Source organism: Canis lupus, chromosome 17 (genome assembly GCF_048164855.1).
Source record: "Canis lupus baileyi chromosome 17, mCanLup2.hap1, whole genome shotgun sequence".
Taxonomy (NCBI): domain Eukaryota; kingdom Metazoa; phylum Chordata; class Mammalia; order Carnivora; family Canidae; genus Canis; species Canis lupus.
The window spans coordinates 56,831,170-56,847,361 of NC_132854.1; the positions used below are offsets into that span (position 1 = coordinate 56,831,170).

At 40.9% G+C, this 16,192-nt stretch overlaps 1 protein-coding gene across 4 annotated transcripts in view; it reads left to right on the forward strand.

Annotated features, from left to right (window-relative positions):
- LRCH1 (leucine rich repeats and calponin homology domain containing 1) overlaps nucleotides 1–16,192 on the forward strand; it is a 212,487-nt gene that overhangs the window by 166,681 nt on the left and 29,614 nt on the right. For 2 of the 4 annotated variants that reach the window (XM_072783082.1, XM_072783083.1), the window contains exons 15-16: nucleotides 720–792; nucleotides 3,651–3,755. In XM_072783082.1, the coding sequence (XP_072639183.1) occupies nucleotides 720–792; nucleotides 3,651–3,755 (178 nt within the window). The remainder of the gene's footprint in view (nucleotides 1–719; nucleotides 793–3,650; nucleotides 3,756–16,192) is intronic. The other 2 variants (XM_072783085.1, XM_072783086.1) reach the window with 1 other exon arrangement.

Genomic DNA, 16,192 nt, shown 5'->3' on the forward strand with positions numbered 1-16,192 from the left:
TTTTATGAGATACATTTTGAAAACCAAATACGGCAACATCTTTACAGAAAACAAAGCGATAGCTCAAATAGGCACTGTTTCAAATGTCCTGTTCTGCATCAGTGATGCAGCGTGCACTTTCCCTGTAGATGAGACTCTGTTCAGTGTTACCTGTTTTCTTTTTTTTTTTTTTAAGATTTTATTTATTTATTCATGAGACACAGAGAGAGAGAGGCAGAGACCCAGGCAGAGGGAGAAGCAGGCTCCCTGTGGGGACTCGATCCTAGGACCCCGGGGTCACGCCCTGGGCTGAAGGCAGGTGCTCAACCACTGAGCCACCAGGCGTCCCAGTGTTACCTGTTTCCTCATGTTACTGTGTCATGAGGTTCTTCATCATCTGTGCCCCCTGGGAGGTGGATGTGTGTGCGTGCTTGTGCGTGTGTACACAATGCATGCATCTATCCTGGAGCAGAAAAGGATTGCCAGGGTCACGTAACTGTAGAATATTTTTTATTGCTCAAATAAAAATTGACTGGCTCTCTCCCCAAACAACATTCTACTGATGGTGCCTCTTACACCGTTTGCAATGTGAAGATGCTTCAGTCATCACACAGCAGCCAATCAAAAAGGTAGTGGTGTTATTATAACCCTCGAACATACAGAAACGTGTAGTTCTGCTTCAGTTTTTTGTGTTTTGTTTTTGTTTTTTTTAAAAGCATCCTTTCCTTCTGATCCTGCAGATTAGAGTGAACTCCCCTGCAGTCTCTCCTACCAGCAACAGCACAGCTCCATTTGGCCTGAAGCCTCGATCAGGTAATTTAAAACCTCAGCGTCCTGACACTTGTACACACTCAGGGGTTTCTCTGTAGCCTCCTAGATGTGTATGTGTTAGTGTGAGCAGCCTTGTGAAGGAACCTGGTGAACGTGAGTCCTGGCATCAGGGCCTCGGGACAGCCTGGGGAGGCCAGACCTTGGAGCCTTGTTTTCAATGCATCACCTGTGAAGTCTGCGTTATCAGCAGTAGATGTCGTATCTCCTTTTCAGTCAGAGCAAAGAGAAAATGTGATGGGGCTTGTAATTGGGGAAGAAATATCCTAATGAGTTGTGTGTGTGTGTGTGTTTTTTTTTTTTTTTTTACCCAAGGTAGATTAAAAAAAAAAATAGCTAGCCCTTTTTGCCCCAGTGGTTCCTGGTCTGCTGCTGAGCTCAAGCGCAGCCTCTGACAGGGTGATTCAGCTTAAACATTCCTTGTTGGCTTTCTAACCCTCGTAGGGTTACGTATTTCCTCCTACATCAGGGTGATCATTTCAAGGCTCACATGAATGGTCAGGAATCGTTTCTTTAATTGAGCCTCTCTGCTTACATTACCTACTTTCTTTAAATTTACTGTTAGCGAATTCACAGATAGAAATTCTAGCAATGTGCAAAAAAGCCTCTTGGTTTTAAAAAGAAGGACCGTGCATAGAAAAATCTGGCTTTTCTGATTTCTGCACTAAAGTCACGAAGAAAGAAGGCACGAATCTGCCTTCTTCGAGGTCCCTTTTGTTTTAATATCTTTGGATCTTTGCATATGCTCGCTGCTATGATGCTTTTAAGTAAGTGCTGATAAAGGACTCAGACACGTTTAAGCAAAAAACTAGTGAAGAACTTGGATGTCCTTGGGTTTTCCAGTAAACCATTTTGGCAACAGTGGAAGATACACGTGCATATATTTTTGTAAAAGGGTACCCTTTAAATACCAAAGATGATTCCTTTATGAAGGAAACTTTTCTGTTTTTTAAGCAAGTTGACTGATGGGTAACATGTAGCCAGGCATAATGGTTTCCTGACATTTTGGATGGGCTATGAGGCAAAGCTATTTGAGAAAATGCTTGGGCGTAACAAAGGTTAGTAGGTATTTTAGGGAAAAGCCAAATTGTGCGTGAAATAAGGCTCAAATGACTGGCCTCCTCATTCACAGAACTGATCATATGCAGTCAGAGCTGGCCTAGGCTTCCATTTCTCCGGGGTCTCAGGTGTGTGCGGGGGAGATGGTTGGGTGGGCACATCTCCTCCGTGCCTTTAGTGATGTCCTGCCAGGAGAGTTCTCTCTGCGTTGAGGACCTCAGATTGGGCCGCAGACTTGCTTCTAACCCTTACAGCTAGTTTTAAGTAATTCTGAAACATTTGAAAATTAAGCAATCAATAGTTGAATGGATCTCCAAAAAACAATATTCTTTTGAATGTGCATCTTTACAATTTAGTTGTAAAATTGTCTCGGTGATTTTTATTTTCCCTTCCTTTTATGGAGTCCGAACTCGGCTTATCAATATTGTGCTGTTCAGCCATTTCAGATTCTTTGTAGTGGTGAAAAAGAAATGGCGTGTTTATTTCGAATAGCAGAAACCAAAGACGGTTTCCTGTCCAAGCTTCCAACCTTTCTGTAATGCTGACTAACCACTGTGGAAATCGTGGCAGTCGTTGAAAGCTTTGTGGAGTTGGTTGCTGTTAAATAATGCTGATTTATCTTCAGGACCATCAAGTGGCATGTTGGAACTTTATAGAAGTGCATTATACATTGGGGATTTTTTGCATTTTATTTAGTAACTTAAATATATTAGAATATGTATTTTTCACATTTTCTAAAAAATAATATATATAGTGATCTTCACTGAAGATCGTATGATTTAAAAAGAAATTCTGTTTGGTTGGGTAGCTTTGGGACTTTTAAAAGTCAATTAATTTTTCCTTTAAAGTTATGTATGTGGATTTCTGTGATTTCTGTGTTATAAATAAAAACAGACTGCTCAACTCAGCAAATTGGAATAAGAACTTAGATTCTGAAGTAGGCTGATAGTTTTCTTCACAAGAAAGTTTTTTTCTCTTCCGTGTTTCCTCCAAAGAGAGACAATTGCATATACTCAAATATTCATTCCTAACTCAGAAGCGCTTGAAACTGATTGACATCTATTGGTGAACTAGGTGTGTTGTTAAAGAGACTCTGCTGGTGTCAAAAACTGTTTTTCTACTGATCAGTCTCAAAGACAGTATTGAGAGGTGTGTGTGTGTGTCAAGGGTTGAGCAAGGAGTCGGCCAACCACAGCTATCAATAAAGCACTCCAGTGGCCTTTAAAGAGAAATTAGAGAAATTTTACATTGCCTTGGGAAAAAAAAAAAAAAAACTTGACAAGTGGTAAACACTGATTCTGTAACAGTCTCATTTCTAAATATTAGATATATTTACGCATATTAAGCTTTGTCTACGTAACCAACTTCTTTGTGTGAATCGTATTTGCTATGACTGTTAGTTATTTAGAAGGTTTTTTTAAAAAGGTGTCTGGTAGGTCTTCTGCTTTGTATCTGTGTTACCTGTGGGTACTCTTCCTTTCTGCCGACATGGTTCATTATAGTACTCTGAGTCTGGGCTTGCAGAACTGTTAAGATTAACGATATTAACTGCATGCAAAGTATATGATTGATAAGTACTAACACTCAGTTTTTATCATTCTTTTTATTTCATGCGCCATCTTTCATTCCTCTCCTATATTGTACATTTGAATTTAAATCCCATAACACGAAATTCGCTTCATTTCCATACAAACCTTATGCCATTTGTGAAATGCCACTGCCCCTTTGGTTTTTCCTGGTCCTTGTCCAACCGTACGCGGACCGGCTCTCTTGCTCTCCTGCAGACCCAGCCCTCACTCTTCCTCCTATCTCCTTCAACAAACTTACACAGGCACAAACATGGGACAGCTCTAGCTACAGCGTTCCATCTGAAGGAGACAGTGACAATGGTAGGTGGCCTTGTACCTATTCTTCGATGTGCTCATTAATAAGCCAGTGAATATACTGAACGTTCATCTCTGTGCAGCTGAAGATAGAGTATATTCACCTGCATGCCTGCTATAAGAAACAGAGAGTAAAGCCGGGAACGTAGAGTCCAGAGAGTGCATGTGGCTTGTTCTCTAGCAGTTTGTCAAACTACACGTAATTAACTTGAAATTCTGAAGTTCAGGAGGACTTTATGATAATTTCTTTCTCTGCCTTTTCTGCTTGGGTTTTTGTTTTCTGTTTTTTTTTTTTTGTTTGTTTGTTTTTGGTTTGTTTGCTTGTTTACAAAAATTGGGGGGTTGCACATTTGGAGTGTCTCTGCTTGCTCCTGCATCTGAACAAAGCGACTTTAGAGTTTGATCTTTTATTATCTCTGCTTAACCGTATGAGATTTTTAAGATAATTAATATGATGGCTTATTCCTGAGTGGTGCACTGAAAATAATGTTAACATTGAGAAATTTCTAAAAATGAGAAATCACTTGCCTTCTCCCTTTTTTCTTCTTTTTTTTGGGGGGGGGGCTATTTTCACCTTTAATTTTTGATGCCTTCTACCTTTTTGAGTGTCAGTTCACCTATATAATACTCAAGAAGAGTGAATTGGCCTGAAAATCAGATGTGCTGATAAAAAAATGAAGACGGCTTGTTGGACTATTAAGGATATCTTTTAATTTTGTGCCATTCAATATCTTAAGTAGCCTAAAAGATGAAAACAAAATTTAGTTATCCAGACCTACATGCCAAATAGATCAGGATCCCCATTTAGTCTAATGTTAAGATTTTAAACATTTTACTCGAAGATACAAAGTGACAAAAGTAATGCTAAATAAAACAGCATGATTTAGAGGGAACAGAAGTGAGATATGAGGTATAACCAAAAGGCAAACACAATAGGAAAATAAATTTTCCGATCATAGTTATTTTTTATTCGAAGTATGTTATATAGAAAAAGTAGATTTAAAACATTTGCTGTGATTTCTGGTCAAAATTCAATCAAAAAAGCTTCCCAGTTTCCTTGTGAAGAAGGATACATGTATATTTTGGCAGGTTAGTTGTCAAAGGAGTTTTATTATTTCATAGATTTCTAAGTTTTTTAACTGCAAATAAGTAGGCTTCAGCAGTAACGAGGCAAAAGTCCCTCCTTATACCATCCCTATTTTAAATTCTGGGAGGGCTCAGTGGAAACTTTCCCGATAAACCATTCCTTTACTCAAAAATAAAAAAGAGGGGGAGAGGCATTTTTGTTTTTCAGAAAGCCTGGCTATTTATGGGTCTGCTGTTGTTTAAAGGAAATCAAGCCTAAAATGAAAGATTTATGTGTGATTTGGTATTTCCTTAGGAGCGCTATCTGAAACCAAAGAACTTTTTTTTTTTTTTTTTTTTTTTTTTAAGCTGGGAAAGATCTAGTCATGTTATGTAGCCCTAGAATTTCTATGTATATGGATGCACCGGCTAAAACTGGAGAGGTGAGGTCACACTGCTACATAGCAGTGGAGATGAGGCCACCCAGGGTCCTAACCTGGCACCATTTCCATACTCCACGCGCAGCTGTCTATTGAGGCCTCCTGGTGTAAGCTATAAGCCAGCCTGCCTTCATTTCATTAAACATCCTAAATTTCCGGTAGGAATTAATAATTGTAGAACTCTCTCTGACAAAATAACCTTGCACTGTATTTACTTGGTATTTTTTCACGTGTGCAAACTCCAGGGATTCACGGGTAGCTCTCACGCCGTACCCAAGTCTTAGTAAAGGAGCTGCTTTCAGTATTCAGGTGGCTCATCAGTCACATCAGGTAATTGGTGGCTGTCATTTATCCCTATTTGCAGTTTATCTAGAATGCACCGTGGACAACAGCTAGTTTCCTACGCAGAAATGCTCTTTATGAATATTTGTGCAGGTTCCCAGATCTGCCTTTGCACATGCTTCTTCATTCTCTTTGTGCTACCCTTGGCCTTGTGATTTCAGTATGTTTTCCGAAGCGTTTTTTAAATTAGTGAAGTTGCACTTGCGTAGTCACAAGCATACCAATGGATCTTGCAATAGAAATACAGCCTGGTTTTTATGTTCTTCTCACTCGTTCCTCTTAAGTAGGAGATCCTGTTCACTGGCCATTCTGGGCGTTTCAAAGCTGATTAGCACATCAGTTTTGTTTCCCCCATTCCTGTTATCCGTAATCTGCCCCAGGCTCAACCTTTGTAAGGAAACAGCATCTTATTACCAACTCACCCCAGCGTGCGATGTAGTTTGTCTTTCCATTTATATTCTTGAGTTACTATTTTCGGTAAAGTTGGCATTTTTAGACCTTGTTCGCTGTCTTGCCTTATATTATAATCCCCTTTTATTTAAATTCTTTTCGGTATTTCATTCCAAACGCATCTCATTTTCAATTCCCCATTTTTTTCTGAAACTCTTTCTTCAAAAGAAATTTTATTTTTTTTATTTTATTTTTATTTTTTTTTCAACTTTTTTTTTTTTTTTTACATATTGGTGTTCAATTTACTAACATACAGAATAACACCCAGTGCCCGTCACCCATTCACTCCCACCCCCCGCCCTCCTCCCCTTCTACCACCCCTAGTTCGTTTCCCAGAGTTAGCAGTCTTTACGTTCTGTCTCCCTTTCTGATATTTCCCACACATTTCTTCTCCCTTCCCTTATTTTCCCTTTCACTATTATTTATATTCCCCAAATGAATGAGAACATATAATGTTTGTCCTTCTCCGACTGACTTACTTCACTCAGCATAATACCCTCCAGTTCCATCCACATTGAAGCAAATGGTGGGTATTTGTCATTTCTAATAGCTGAGTAATATTCCATTGTATACATAAACCACATCTTCTTTATCCATTCATCTTTCGTTGGACACCGAGGCTCCTTCCACAGTTTGGCTATAGTGGCCATTGCTGCTAGAAACATCGGGGTGCAGGTGTCCCGGCGTTTCATTGCATTTGTATCTTTGGGGTAAATCCCCAACAGTGCAATTGCTGGGTCGTAGGGCAGCTATATTTTTAACTGTTTGAGGAACCTCCACACAGTTTTCCAGAGTGGCTGCACCAGTTCACATTCCCACCAACAGTGTAAGAGGGTTCCCTTTTCTCCGCATCCTCTCCAACATTTGTTGTTTCCTGCCTTGTTAATTTTCCCCATTCTCACTGGTGTGAGGTGGTATCTCATTGTAGTTTTGATTTGTATTTCCCTGATGGCAAGTGATGCAGAGCATTTTCTCATATGCATGTTGGCCATGTCTATGTCTTCCTCTGTGAGATTTCTGTTCATGTCTTTTGCCCATTTCATGATTGGATTGTTTGTTTCTTTGGTGTTGAGTTTAATAAGTTCTTTATAGATCTTGGAAACTAGCCCTTTATCTGATATGTCATTTGCAAATATCTTCTCCCATTCTGTAGGTTGTCTTTGAGTTTTGTTGACTGTATCCTTTGCTGTGCAAAAGCTTCTTATCTTGATGAAGTCCCAATAGTTCATTTTTGCTTTTGTTTCTTTTGCCTTCGTGGATGTATCTTGCAAGAAGTTACTATGGCCGAGTTCAAAAAGGGTGTTGCCTGTGTTCTTCTCTAGGATTTTGATGGAATCTTGTCTCACATTTAGATCTTTCATCCATTTTGAGTTTATCTTGGTGTATGGTGAAAGAGAGTGGTCTAGTTTCATTCTTCTGCATGTGGATGTCCAATTTTCCCAGCACCATTTATTGAAGAGACTGTCTTTCTTCCAATGGATAGTCTTTCCTCCTTTATCGAATATTAGTTGTCCATAAAGTTCAGGGTCCACTTCTGGATTCTCTATTCTGTTCCACTGATCTATGTGTCTGTTTTTGTGCCAGTACCACACTGTCTTGATGACCACAGCTTTGTAGTACAACCTGAAATCTGGCATTGTGATGCCCCCAGATATGGTTTTCTTTTTTAAAATTCCCCTGGCTATTCGGGGTCTTTTCTGATTCCACACAAATCTTAAAATAATTTGTTCTAACTCTCTGAAGAAAGTAAATGGTATTTTGATAGGGATTGCATTAAACGTGTATATTGCCCTGGGTAACATTGACATTTTCACAATATTAATTCTGCCAATCCATGAGCATGGAATATTTTTCCATCTCTTTGTGTCTTCCTCAATTTCTTTCAGAAGTGTTCTATAGTTTTGAGGGTATAGATCCTTTACATCTTTGGTGAGGTTTATTCCTAGGTATCTTATGCTTTTGGGTGCAATTGTAAATGGGATTGACTCCTTAATTTCTCTTTCTTCAGTCTCATTGTTTGTGTATAGAAATGCCACTGATTTCTGGGCATTGATTTTGTATCCTGCCACGCTACCGAATTGCTGTATGAGTTCTAGCAATCTTGGGGTGGAGACTTTTGGGTTTTCTATGTAGAGTATCATGTCATCGGCGAAGAGGGAGAGTTTGACTTCTTCTTTGCCAATTTGAATGCCTTTAATGTCTTTTTGTTGTCTGATTGCTGAGGCTAGGACTTCCAGTACTATGTTGAATAGCAGTGGTGAGAGTGGACATCCCTGTCTTGTTCCTGATCTTAGGGGAAAGGCTCCCAGTGCTTCCCCATTGAGAATGATATTTGCTGTGGGCTTTTCATAGATGGCTTTTAAGATGTCAAGGAATGTTCCCTCTATCCCTACACTCTGAAGAGTTTTGATCAGGAATGGATGCTGTATTTTGTCAAATGCTTTCTCTGCATCCAATGAGAGGATCATATGGTTCTTGGTTTTTCTCTTGCTGATATGATGAATCACATTGATTGTTTTACGGGTGTTGAACCAGCCTTGTGTCCCAGGGATAAATCCTACTTGGTCATGGTGAATAATTTTCTTAATGTACTGTTGGATCCTATTGGCCAGTATCTTGTTGAGAATTTTTGCATCCATGTTCATCAGGGATATTGGTCTGTAATTCTCCTTTTTGGCGGGGTCTTTGTCTGGCTTTGGAATTAAGGTGATGCTGGCTTCATAGAACGAATTTGGAAGTACTCCATCTCTTTCTATCTTTCCAAACAGCTTTAGGAGAATAGGTATGATTTCTTCTTTAAACGTTTGATAAAATTCTCCTGGGAAGCCATCTGGCCCTGGACTCTTGTGTCTTGGGAGGTTTTTGATGACTGCTTCAATTTCCTCCCTGGTTATTGGCCTGTTCAGGTTTTCTATTTCTTCCTGTTCCAGTTTTGGTAGTTTGTGGCTTTCCAGGAATGCGTCCATTTCTTCTAGATTGCCTAATTTATTGGCGTATAGCTGTTCATAATATGTTTTTAAAATCGTTTGTATTTCCTTGGTGTTGGTAGTGATCTCTCCTTTCTCATTCATGATTTTATTAATTTGAGTCTTCTCTCTCTTCTTTTTAATAAGGCTGGCTAATGGTTTATCTATCTTATTAATTCTTTCAAAGAACCAACTCCTGGTTCTGTTGATCTGTTCCACAGTTCTTCTGGTCTCGATTTCGTTGAGTTCTGCTCGAATCTTTATTAACTCCCTTCTTCTCTTGGGTGTAGGATCTATTTGCTGTTTTTTCTCTAGCTCCTTTATGTGTAAGGTTAGCTTTTGTATTTGAGTTCTTTCCAGTTTTTGAATGGATGCTTGTATTGCGATGTATTTCCCCCTTAGGACTGCTTTTGCTGCGTCCCAAAGATTTTGAACGGTTGTATCTTCATTCTCATTGGTTTCCATGAATCTTTTTAATTCTTCCTTAATTTCCTGGTTGACCCTTTTATCTTTTAGCAGGATGGTCCTTAACCTCCATGTGTTTGAGGTCCTTCCAAACTTCTTGTTGTGATTTAGTTCTAATTTCAAGGCATTATGGTCCGAGAATATGCAGGGGACAATCCCAATCTTTTGGTATCGGTTCAGACCCGATTTGTGACCCAATATGTGGTCTATTCTGGAGAAAGTTCCATGTGCGCTTGAGAAGAATGTGTATTCAGTTGAGTTTGGATGTAAAGTTCTGTAGATATCTGTGAAATCCATCTGGTCCAGTGTATCATTTAAAGCTCTCGTTTCTTTGGAGATGTTTTGCTTAGAAGACCTATCGAGTATAGAAAGAGCTAGATTGAAGTCACCAAGTATAAGTGTATTATTATCTAAGTATTTCTTCACTTTGGTTAATAATTGATTTATATATTTGGCAGCTCCCACATTCGGAGCATATATATTGAGGATTGTTAAGTCCTCTTGTTGAATAGATCCTTTAAGTATGATATAGTGTCCCTCTTCATCTCTCACTACAGTCTTTGGGGTAAATTTTAGTTTATCTGATATAAGGATGGCTACCCCTGCTTTCTTTTGAGGACCATTCGAATGGTAAATGGTTCTCCAACCTTTTATTTTCAGGCTGCAGGTGTCCTTCTGTCTAAAATGAGTCTCTTGTAGACAGCAAATAGATGGGTCCTGCTTTTTTATCCAGTCTGAAACCCTGCGCCTTTTGATGGGGTCATTAAGCCCGTTCACATTCAGAGTTACTATTGAGAGATATGAGTTTAGTGTCATCATGATATCTATTCAGTCTTTGTTTTTGTGGACTGTTCCACTGAACTTCTTCTTAAAGGGGAATTTTAAGAGGCCCCCTTAAAATTTCTTGCAGAGCTGGTTTGGAGGTCACATATTCTTTTAGTTGCTGCCTGTCTTGGAAGCTCTTTATCTCTCCTTCCATTTTGAATGAGAGCCTTGCTGGATAAAGTATTCTTGGTTGCATGTTCTTCTCATTTAGGACCCTGAATATATCCTGCCAGCCCTTTCTGGCCTGCCAGGTCTCTGTGGAGAGGTCTGCTGTTACCCTAATACTCCTCCCCATAAAAGTCAGGGATTTCTTGTCTCTTGCTGCTTTAAGGATCTTCTCTTTATCTTTGGAATTTGCAAGCTTCACAATTAAATGTCGAGGTGTTGAACGGTTTTTATTGATTTTAGGGGGGGATCTCTCTATTTCCTGGATCTGAATGCCTGTTTCCCTTCCCAGATTAGGAAAGTTTTCAGCTAGAATTTGTTCAAATACATATTCTGGCCCTCTGTCCCTTTCGGCGCCCTCGGGAACCCCAATTAAACGTAGGTTTTTCTTCCTCAGGCTGTCGTTTATTTCCCTTAATCTATCTTCATGGTCTTTTAATTGTTTGTCTCTTTTTTCCTCAGTTTCCCTCTTTGCTATCAACTTGTCTTCTAGGTCACTCACTCGTTCTTCCACCTCGTTAACCCTCGTCGTTAGGACTTCTAGTTTGGATTGCATCTCATTCAATTGATTTTTAATTTCTGCCTGATTAGCTCTAAATTCTGCAGTCATGAAGTCTCTTGAGTCCTTTATACTTTTTTCTAGAGCCACCAGTAGCTGTATAATAGTGCTTCTGAATTGGCTTTCTGACATTGAATTGTAATCCAGATTTTGTAACTCTGTGGGAGAGAGGACTGTTTCTGATTCTTTCTTTTGAGGTGAGGTTTTCCTTCTAGTCATTTTGCTCAGTGCAGAGTGGCCAAAAGCAAGTTGTATTGGGAAAAAGAGAAAAAGAGAGGAGAGAAAGAAGGAAAGAAAAGAGAAAGAGAAAAAAAAGGGAAGAAAAAGAAAAAAAAAACGAAAAAAAAAGAAGAAAAAGAGAAAGAAAAAGAAAGGAGAAAAAAAGGGGGTGGGGGAAGGAAACAAATCAAAAAGCAAAACAAAACAAAAACAAAAACAAAAACAAACAAACAAAAAAAGAACCACCGGGGAGTATCTTCTGATTCTGTGTTCTTTAAGTCCCTTGGCTTCTCCTGGAAGTTGTCAGTCTAGCTGGTGTTCTGGGGGAGGGGCCTGTTGTGCTGATTTTCAGGTGTTAGCAGTTGGGGGAGCTGCTGTGCCCCTGCCTGGTGCAGGGCTCGGTGGGGGTTGTTTACCCCGTGAGGCCGCAGGAGGAACAGCCCCAGTGGCGGGGCAGCTCTGGAAACCTGGATTCAGCTCCGGCAGGAACTCCGGAGCTCTCCGTCTGCAGGGCCTGGAGGCTCCGGGGCGGGGCCGCTGATCTGCTCAGCTGGGGCAGGAGCGTCCTCGCTGTCCTGGGCCCTCCCGGCCTCTGCCTGTCCCGGGGGAGGCGGGATCCTGGGCTGTGTCCCGGCGCCCTGTGCTCCGGAGCCTGCGCTGTTGGATTCGCGCTCCCGCCCCGCAGCCCCCTCCGCGGAGCCGCCGCCCGAGCCCCTCCGAGCTGCTCCTGGAACCGCGCAGGCCCCTCCGCACGGAGCCTCTTCTTCTGCCCGAGCCCCTCCGAGCTGCTCCCGGGGCCGCGCAGCCCCCTCCGCGGAGCCGCCGCCCGAGCCCCTTCAGCTGCTCCGGGTCCCGCCGGGTCCCGCCGTGCGCGCTGCAGCCCTTAGGGAGCTCGGCGCACTCTCCTGGGCGCGCAGTTGCTGTTACTGTCCCCGGGAGCCCGAGGGCATCCTCGCCCTCCTGGTTCCTGCTCCAAGTCCCCCGCGAGCCCCTTTCCCCCGGGAAGGTCGGTGCAGCTCCTGCTCCTCCGGGACGGGGCTCTCCTGTCCTGGGGACACTCGCCCCGGCCTCAGCCCGGCTCCTCGCGGGGCCCCTCCCCCTTGGAGGCCTTTGTTCCTTTATTTCTTTTTCCCCGTCTTCCTACCTTGATAGATGCGCGAACTCTTCTCACTGTAGCATTCCAGCTGGTCTCTCTTTAATTCTCAGGCCGAATTCATAGATTTTCAGGATAATTTGAAGGTTTTCTAGGTAGTTTGGTGGAGACAGGTGATTTGGGGACCCTGCTCTTCCGCCATCTTGCTCCTCCCCCCAAAAGAATTTTTAAAAATGACAAACTGGCTAGAAGGTCCTTGGAAGTTTGAATTCCCGCAGCCCCCAGCATTCTGTCTCTCGAGATGGATGGGAGGATGGAGAAGATGGGGAGCATCAGGGGATGTGTGCAGGCCTGGGCGTGCACTCCTGGCACTAGATGGGGTGGCGTCGCTTCAACTGGTTCTTTTTTTTCTTCTTTTTTAAAAGATTTTATTCATTTATTTGAGAGAGAGGGAGAGAGCGGGAGAGCACAAGCCTTGGAGAGGAAGAAGCAGGCTGCCCATCCAGCAGGGATCCCGATGTGGGGCTCGCTCCCAGGACCCCGGGATCATGACCCTAGCCAAAGGCAGCCTCTTAATCAACTGAGCCACCCAGACACCCCAACTGGTTCTTAACTTAGAAACTATTTCTCCTTCTTTTGCTCTTGTGCCCTATCTCTTGCCTTTCCCCTTCACTTTGAAGTGAAAACTGGTCCTGTCTTCTTGTTGCTGTTGTTCCTATCTTCTTCTGAATCATTGTCCCTTTTTCATTTGCACTGAGTTCGTGGGTGCAAATTTATACTTAAAATTGGCCTTTGAATTATCACTGGAGAATGAATGAATGGGCATATCCTTCTTGGGTCAATGTACAGACTATTTTTTAGGTTTTTACCATCATCTTGCACTTCCAGGTATTCTTTTCCCCAATACAAAAAATGAGGAAATAGGCCATGAAAGGTGTTTCAAGCAATGCTAGCCCTAGCTCCATATTAGAATCATCTGAGTGTTTTTAAAGCTCTAGCTGTCAGCTCCACCCCCAGAGGTGCTGATTTATTTGGTGTCACATGGACTCTACACATTGATTACTTTTGTACTGATGTTTATGTTCAAGTAGGTGAGAGCCTCTAGGTTAGAATAAAATTGTCCAAAATCATAAAGAGGAAATGTGAGCATTTTGAGGGCAGAGAGAGAATGTCTCTAATTTTGGGGTGCCAGAAGGGAATAAATGAATGCATTAATCAGATTTCTAATTCACATTAGCCTAAATCTAAAGCCCTGGTATTTTTTTTTTCAAAGCCATTGTATTTCTCTGCCCTTGAATTTGTGTTATCTTAAACATGACACCCAGGCCAGGTTCTTAACTTCCAAGGAGAAACCGAGAGCTACATTTCAAAACCTCATACATCCATGGAGAAGAAATCTCCCATTGAGTTAAATTTAGGCAATAAAGGGGTCAATTATATAGACAGATAAATTCTATACCAAGCATGCATTTCACATAATAATTAAATAAACATTTCAGGCAGTTTTTAGAACAGTGGGCTTTCTTGGTTTAATTAAAAAAAATATTCTTGGGGCACCTAGTGGCTCAGTTGGTTGAGTGGTTGACTTAATTTTTGGGTCAGGTCATGATCCCAGGGTCTTGGGATTGAGCCCAGCGTTGGGCTCTACACTCAGTGTGGAGTCCACTTGAGATTATCTCTCTCTCTCTCTAAAATAAACAAATAAATCTTTTAAAAGATGATATTCTTAAATAGAAAAATGGTTTCTGGTGCACGTTCTTAAGTGTCTCTTGTCTACTCTGTGCTGAGCATGATGCTCGTTATTATGGATATAACTCTGAAAAAGACAAGCAAGCTATCTGGTTTTATAGAACTTTTATTTCAGACTCTGATGAAGTCAGACCTGGAAACCAAGCTCTAGTAGACTTTTCATGACAGGAAAAATTCAGGTGACTGATTATCAGGGTAGGATAATCTCTGCAACAGACTGATCTTTGAATGAGGGAATTTTTGAAACACTTGTTTCATTTTTTTCATCCATCAAACTGTTTTGTGGGGCAGGAGGAGACACACAAATTGAAAACAGACATAAATTCTTACAGAGTCATAATGGAGAGGAACAGATCTACACTGTAAGAGAGAAAGTGATGAGTGCCGTGAGAGACACAGATACAGAATCCGGTATGGTGATAGACCGATCATTCCCAGGTCGGGGATGAGGATGAGGAGAAAAGTGAAGCAAGTGGTAGGGATAATGGAAAAATCAGTGGAATTTGACCTGTACTTGTAAAGATGAATTTGATGATCTGCACAAACATATTCATCATTCCGTGCAGGGGCTTTGCTTAGAGATTTGTCTCTTCCGCTGAATAAATTACAGATATGAGCAAATCATCTTTTCTATTCCTTGAATGTTATTTATTAGATATATAGCAATTAAACAGTTAAGTAATTAAAAGATGCAGTTTTTCCTGCATCTTAAACCACTTATATCTTTGTCTCTGCCTATATACACGCGTGTGTGCGTGCACAGACACACACAGAGTCCTCCACACACTCACTCTGCTCTCTTCTCCCTCTTTTTTTTTTCTTCTTACTTACACTTAAATAGAGTGGACTTTGATTTGAAAAATAGATACTAATAGTGCAGCTTTTCTTAATATTGTCTTGTAGCCTCAGCTCTCCCCCTCGAATTAAGGAAGTTCTTAAAATTTAGTGATATGAAGTGAAGGAAAAAAACGGAATAATTCTTCCTTAGATCAATTTCCTGAAGCTTTGGTTCAGCCTGGTGACTATATGTAGTATTTAAATATGACTTGAAAGAAAAGATTAAAAAAAAAAAAGAAAAGAAAAACCCACCTGTAGGTAATAGAATCAGAGCTACCATAATGGTCCCATTAAAATGATTCTATCATAATAGACCCAGCAAAATAGGCAAGCACTTATGTGCTCTTAGATTTATTACTAGCCTAAAGAGTATGTTTTAATTTCTCATATATTCCACAGTAATTAATCCATTTAGAAAACTAGTAGTGTTATAGCCATGGCTTCCAATAATTTTAGGTACATTTGAAGTATTCATTAAAAACACACACACACACAGTTCAAATGTGTTTTAGCACTTTGCAATTGCTTAACATTCATAGAGCAAATACCCAGGCATGCATATTGTATTTTTAAGATGCACGGGAATTTAAGATGATGAATGATGCCGGGACATTAAAACGCAGACACCATTGTATTATCTCACGTAGGGCCCTATCAAGGCGTAGAAACTTGAATTGTGTGCGTTAAACAAAAGCTCTCGGTTAATTTAACTTCCTGATAGTTTTATATTCAGAAAGAAATCTGCCAATAAAAACATATTGAGAATATTAAGCATGCTGTATTAGATAAGATTGCCCTCTAGAAAAAAGCCAGAGGGAACTAAAACTTCCAAAGGAAACATTAAATTTGTTTAAACAAGGTTGGGGCGCCCCTTGCTGGCTAGTGTATATATTACTCCACTGTGCTCACATCCCTTGACTTTTTTGGTAAATTTGGTTTTCTTTGGGGGTATGGATTATCTCTAAAATTTACATTCCAATATAGAGCTCTTCTGGATGTTATGTTAAAGGGGTAGATGTTTTTGTTGGTCTCGATAGGATGAAAAGGCAAGCTTAGTGAATCTCCGGTTTCTTCCATGCTTCCTACCTGGTTGGTCTACCTTCTCATTTCCCTTTTCTCTGCAAACTGCCCATCTCCCCCTGCTGGGTTACACTACCCTACTTCCTCTACTGGACTTGCTTTGATTTTTCTAAATAATTAGCCTCACTTCCTGTGGGTTTGGCTGCTGTGGGTCTTGGTCACAACCCCTTTGGTGACGTGTGTCTTTA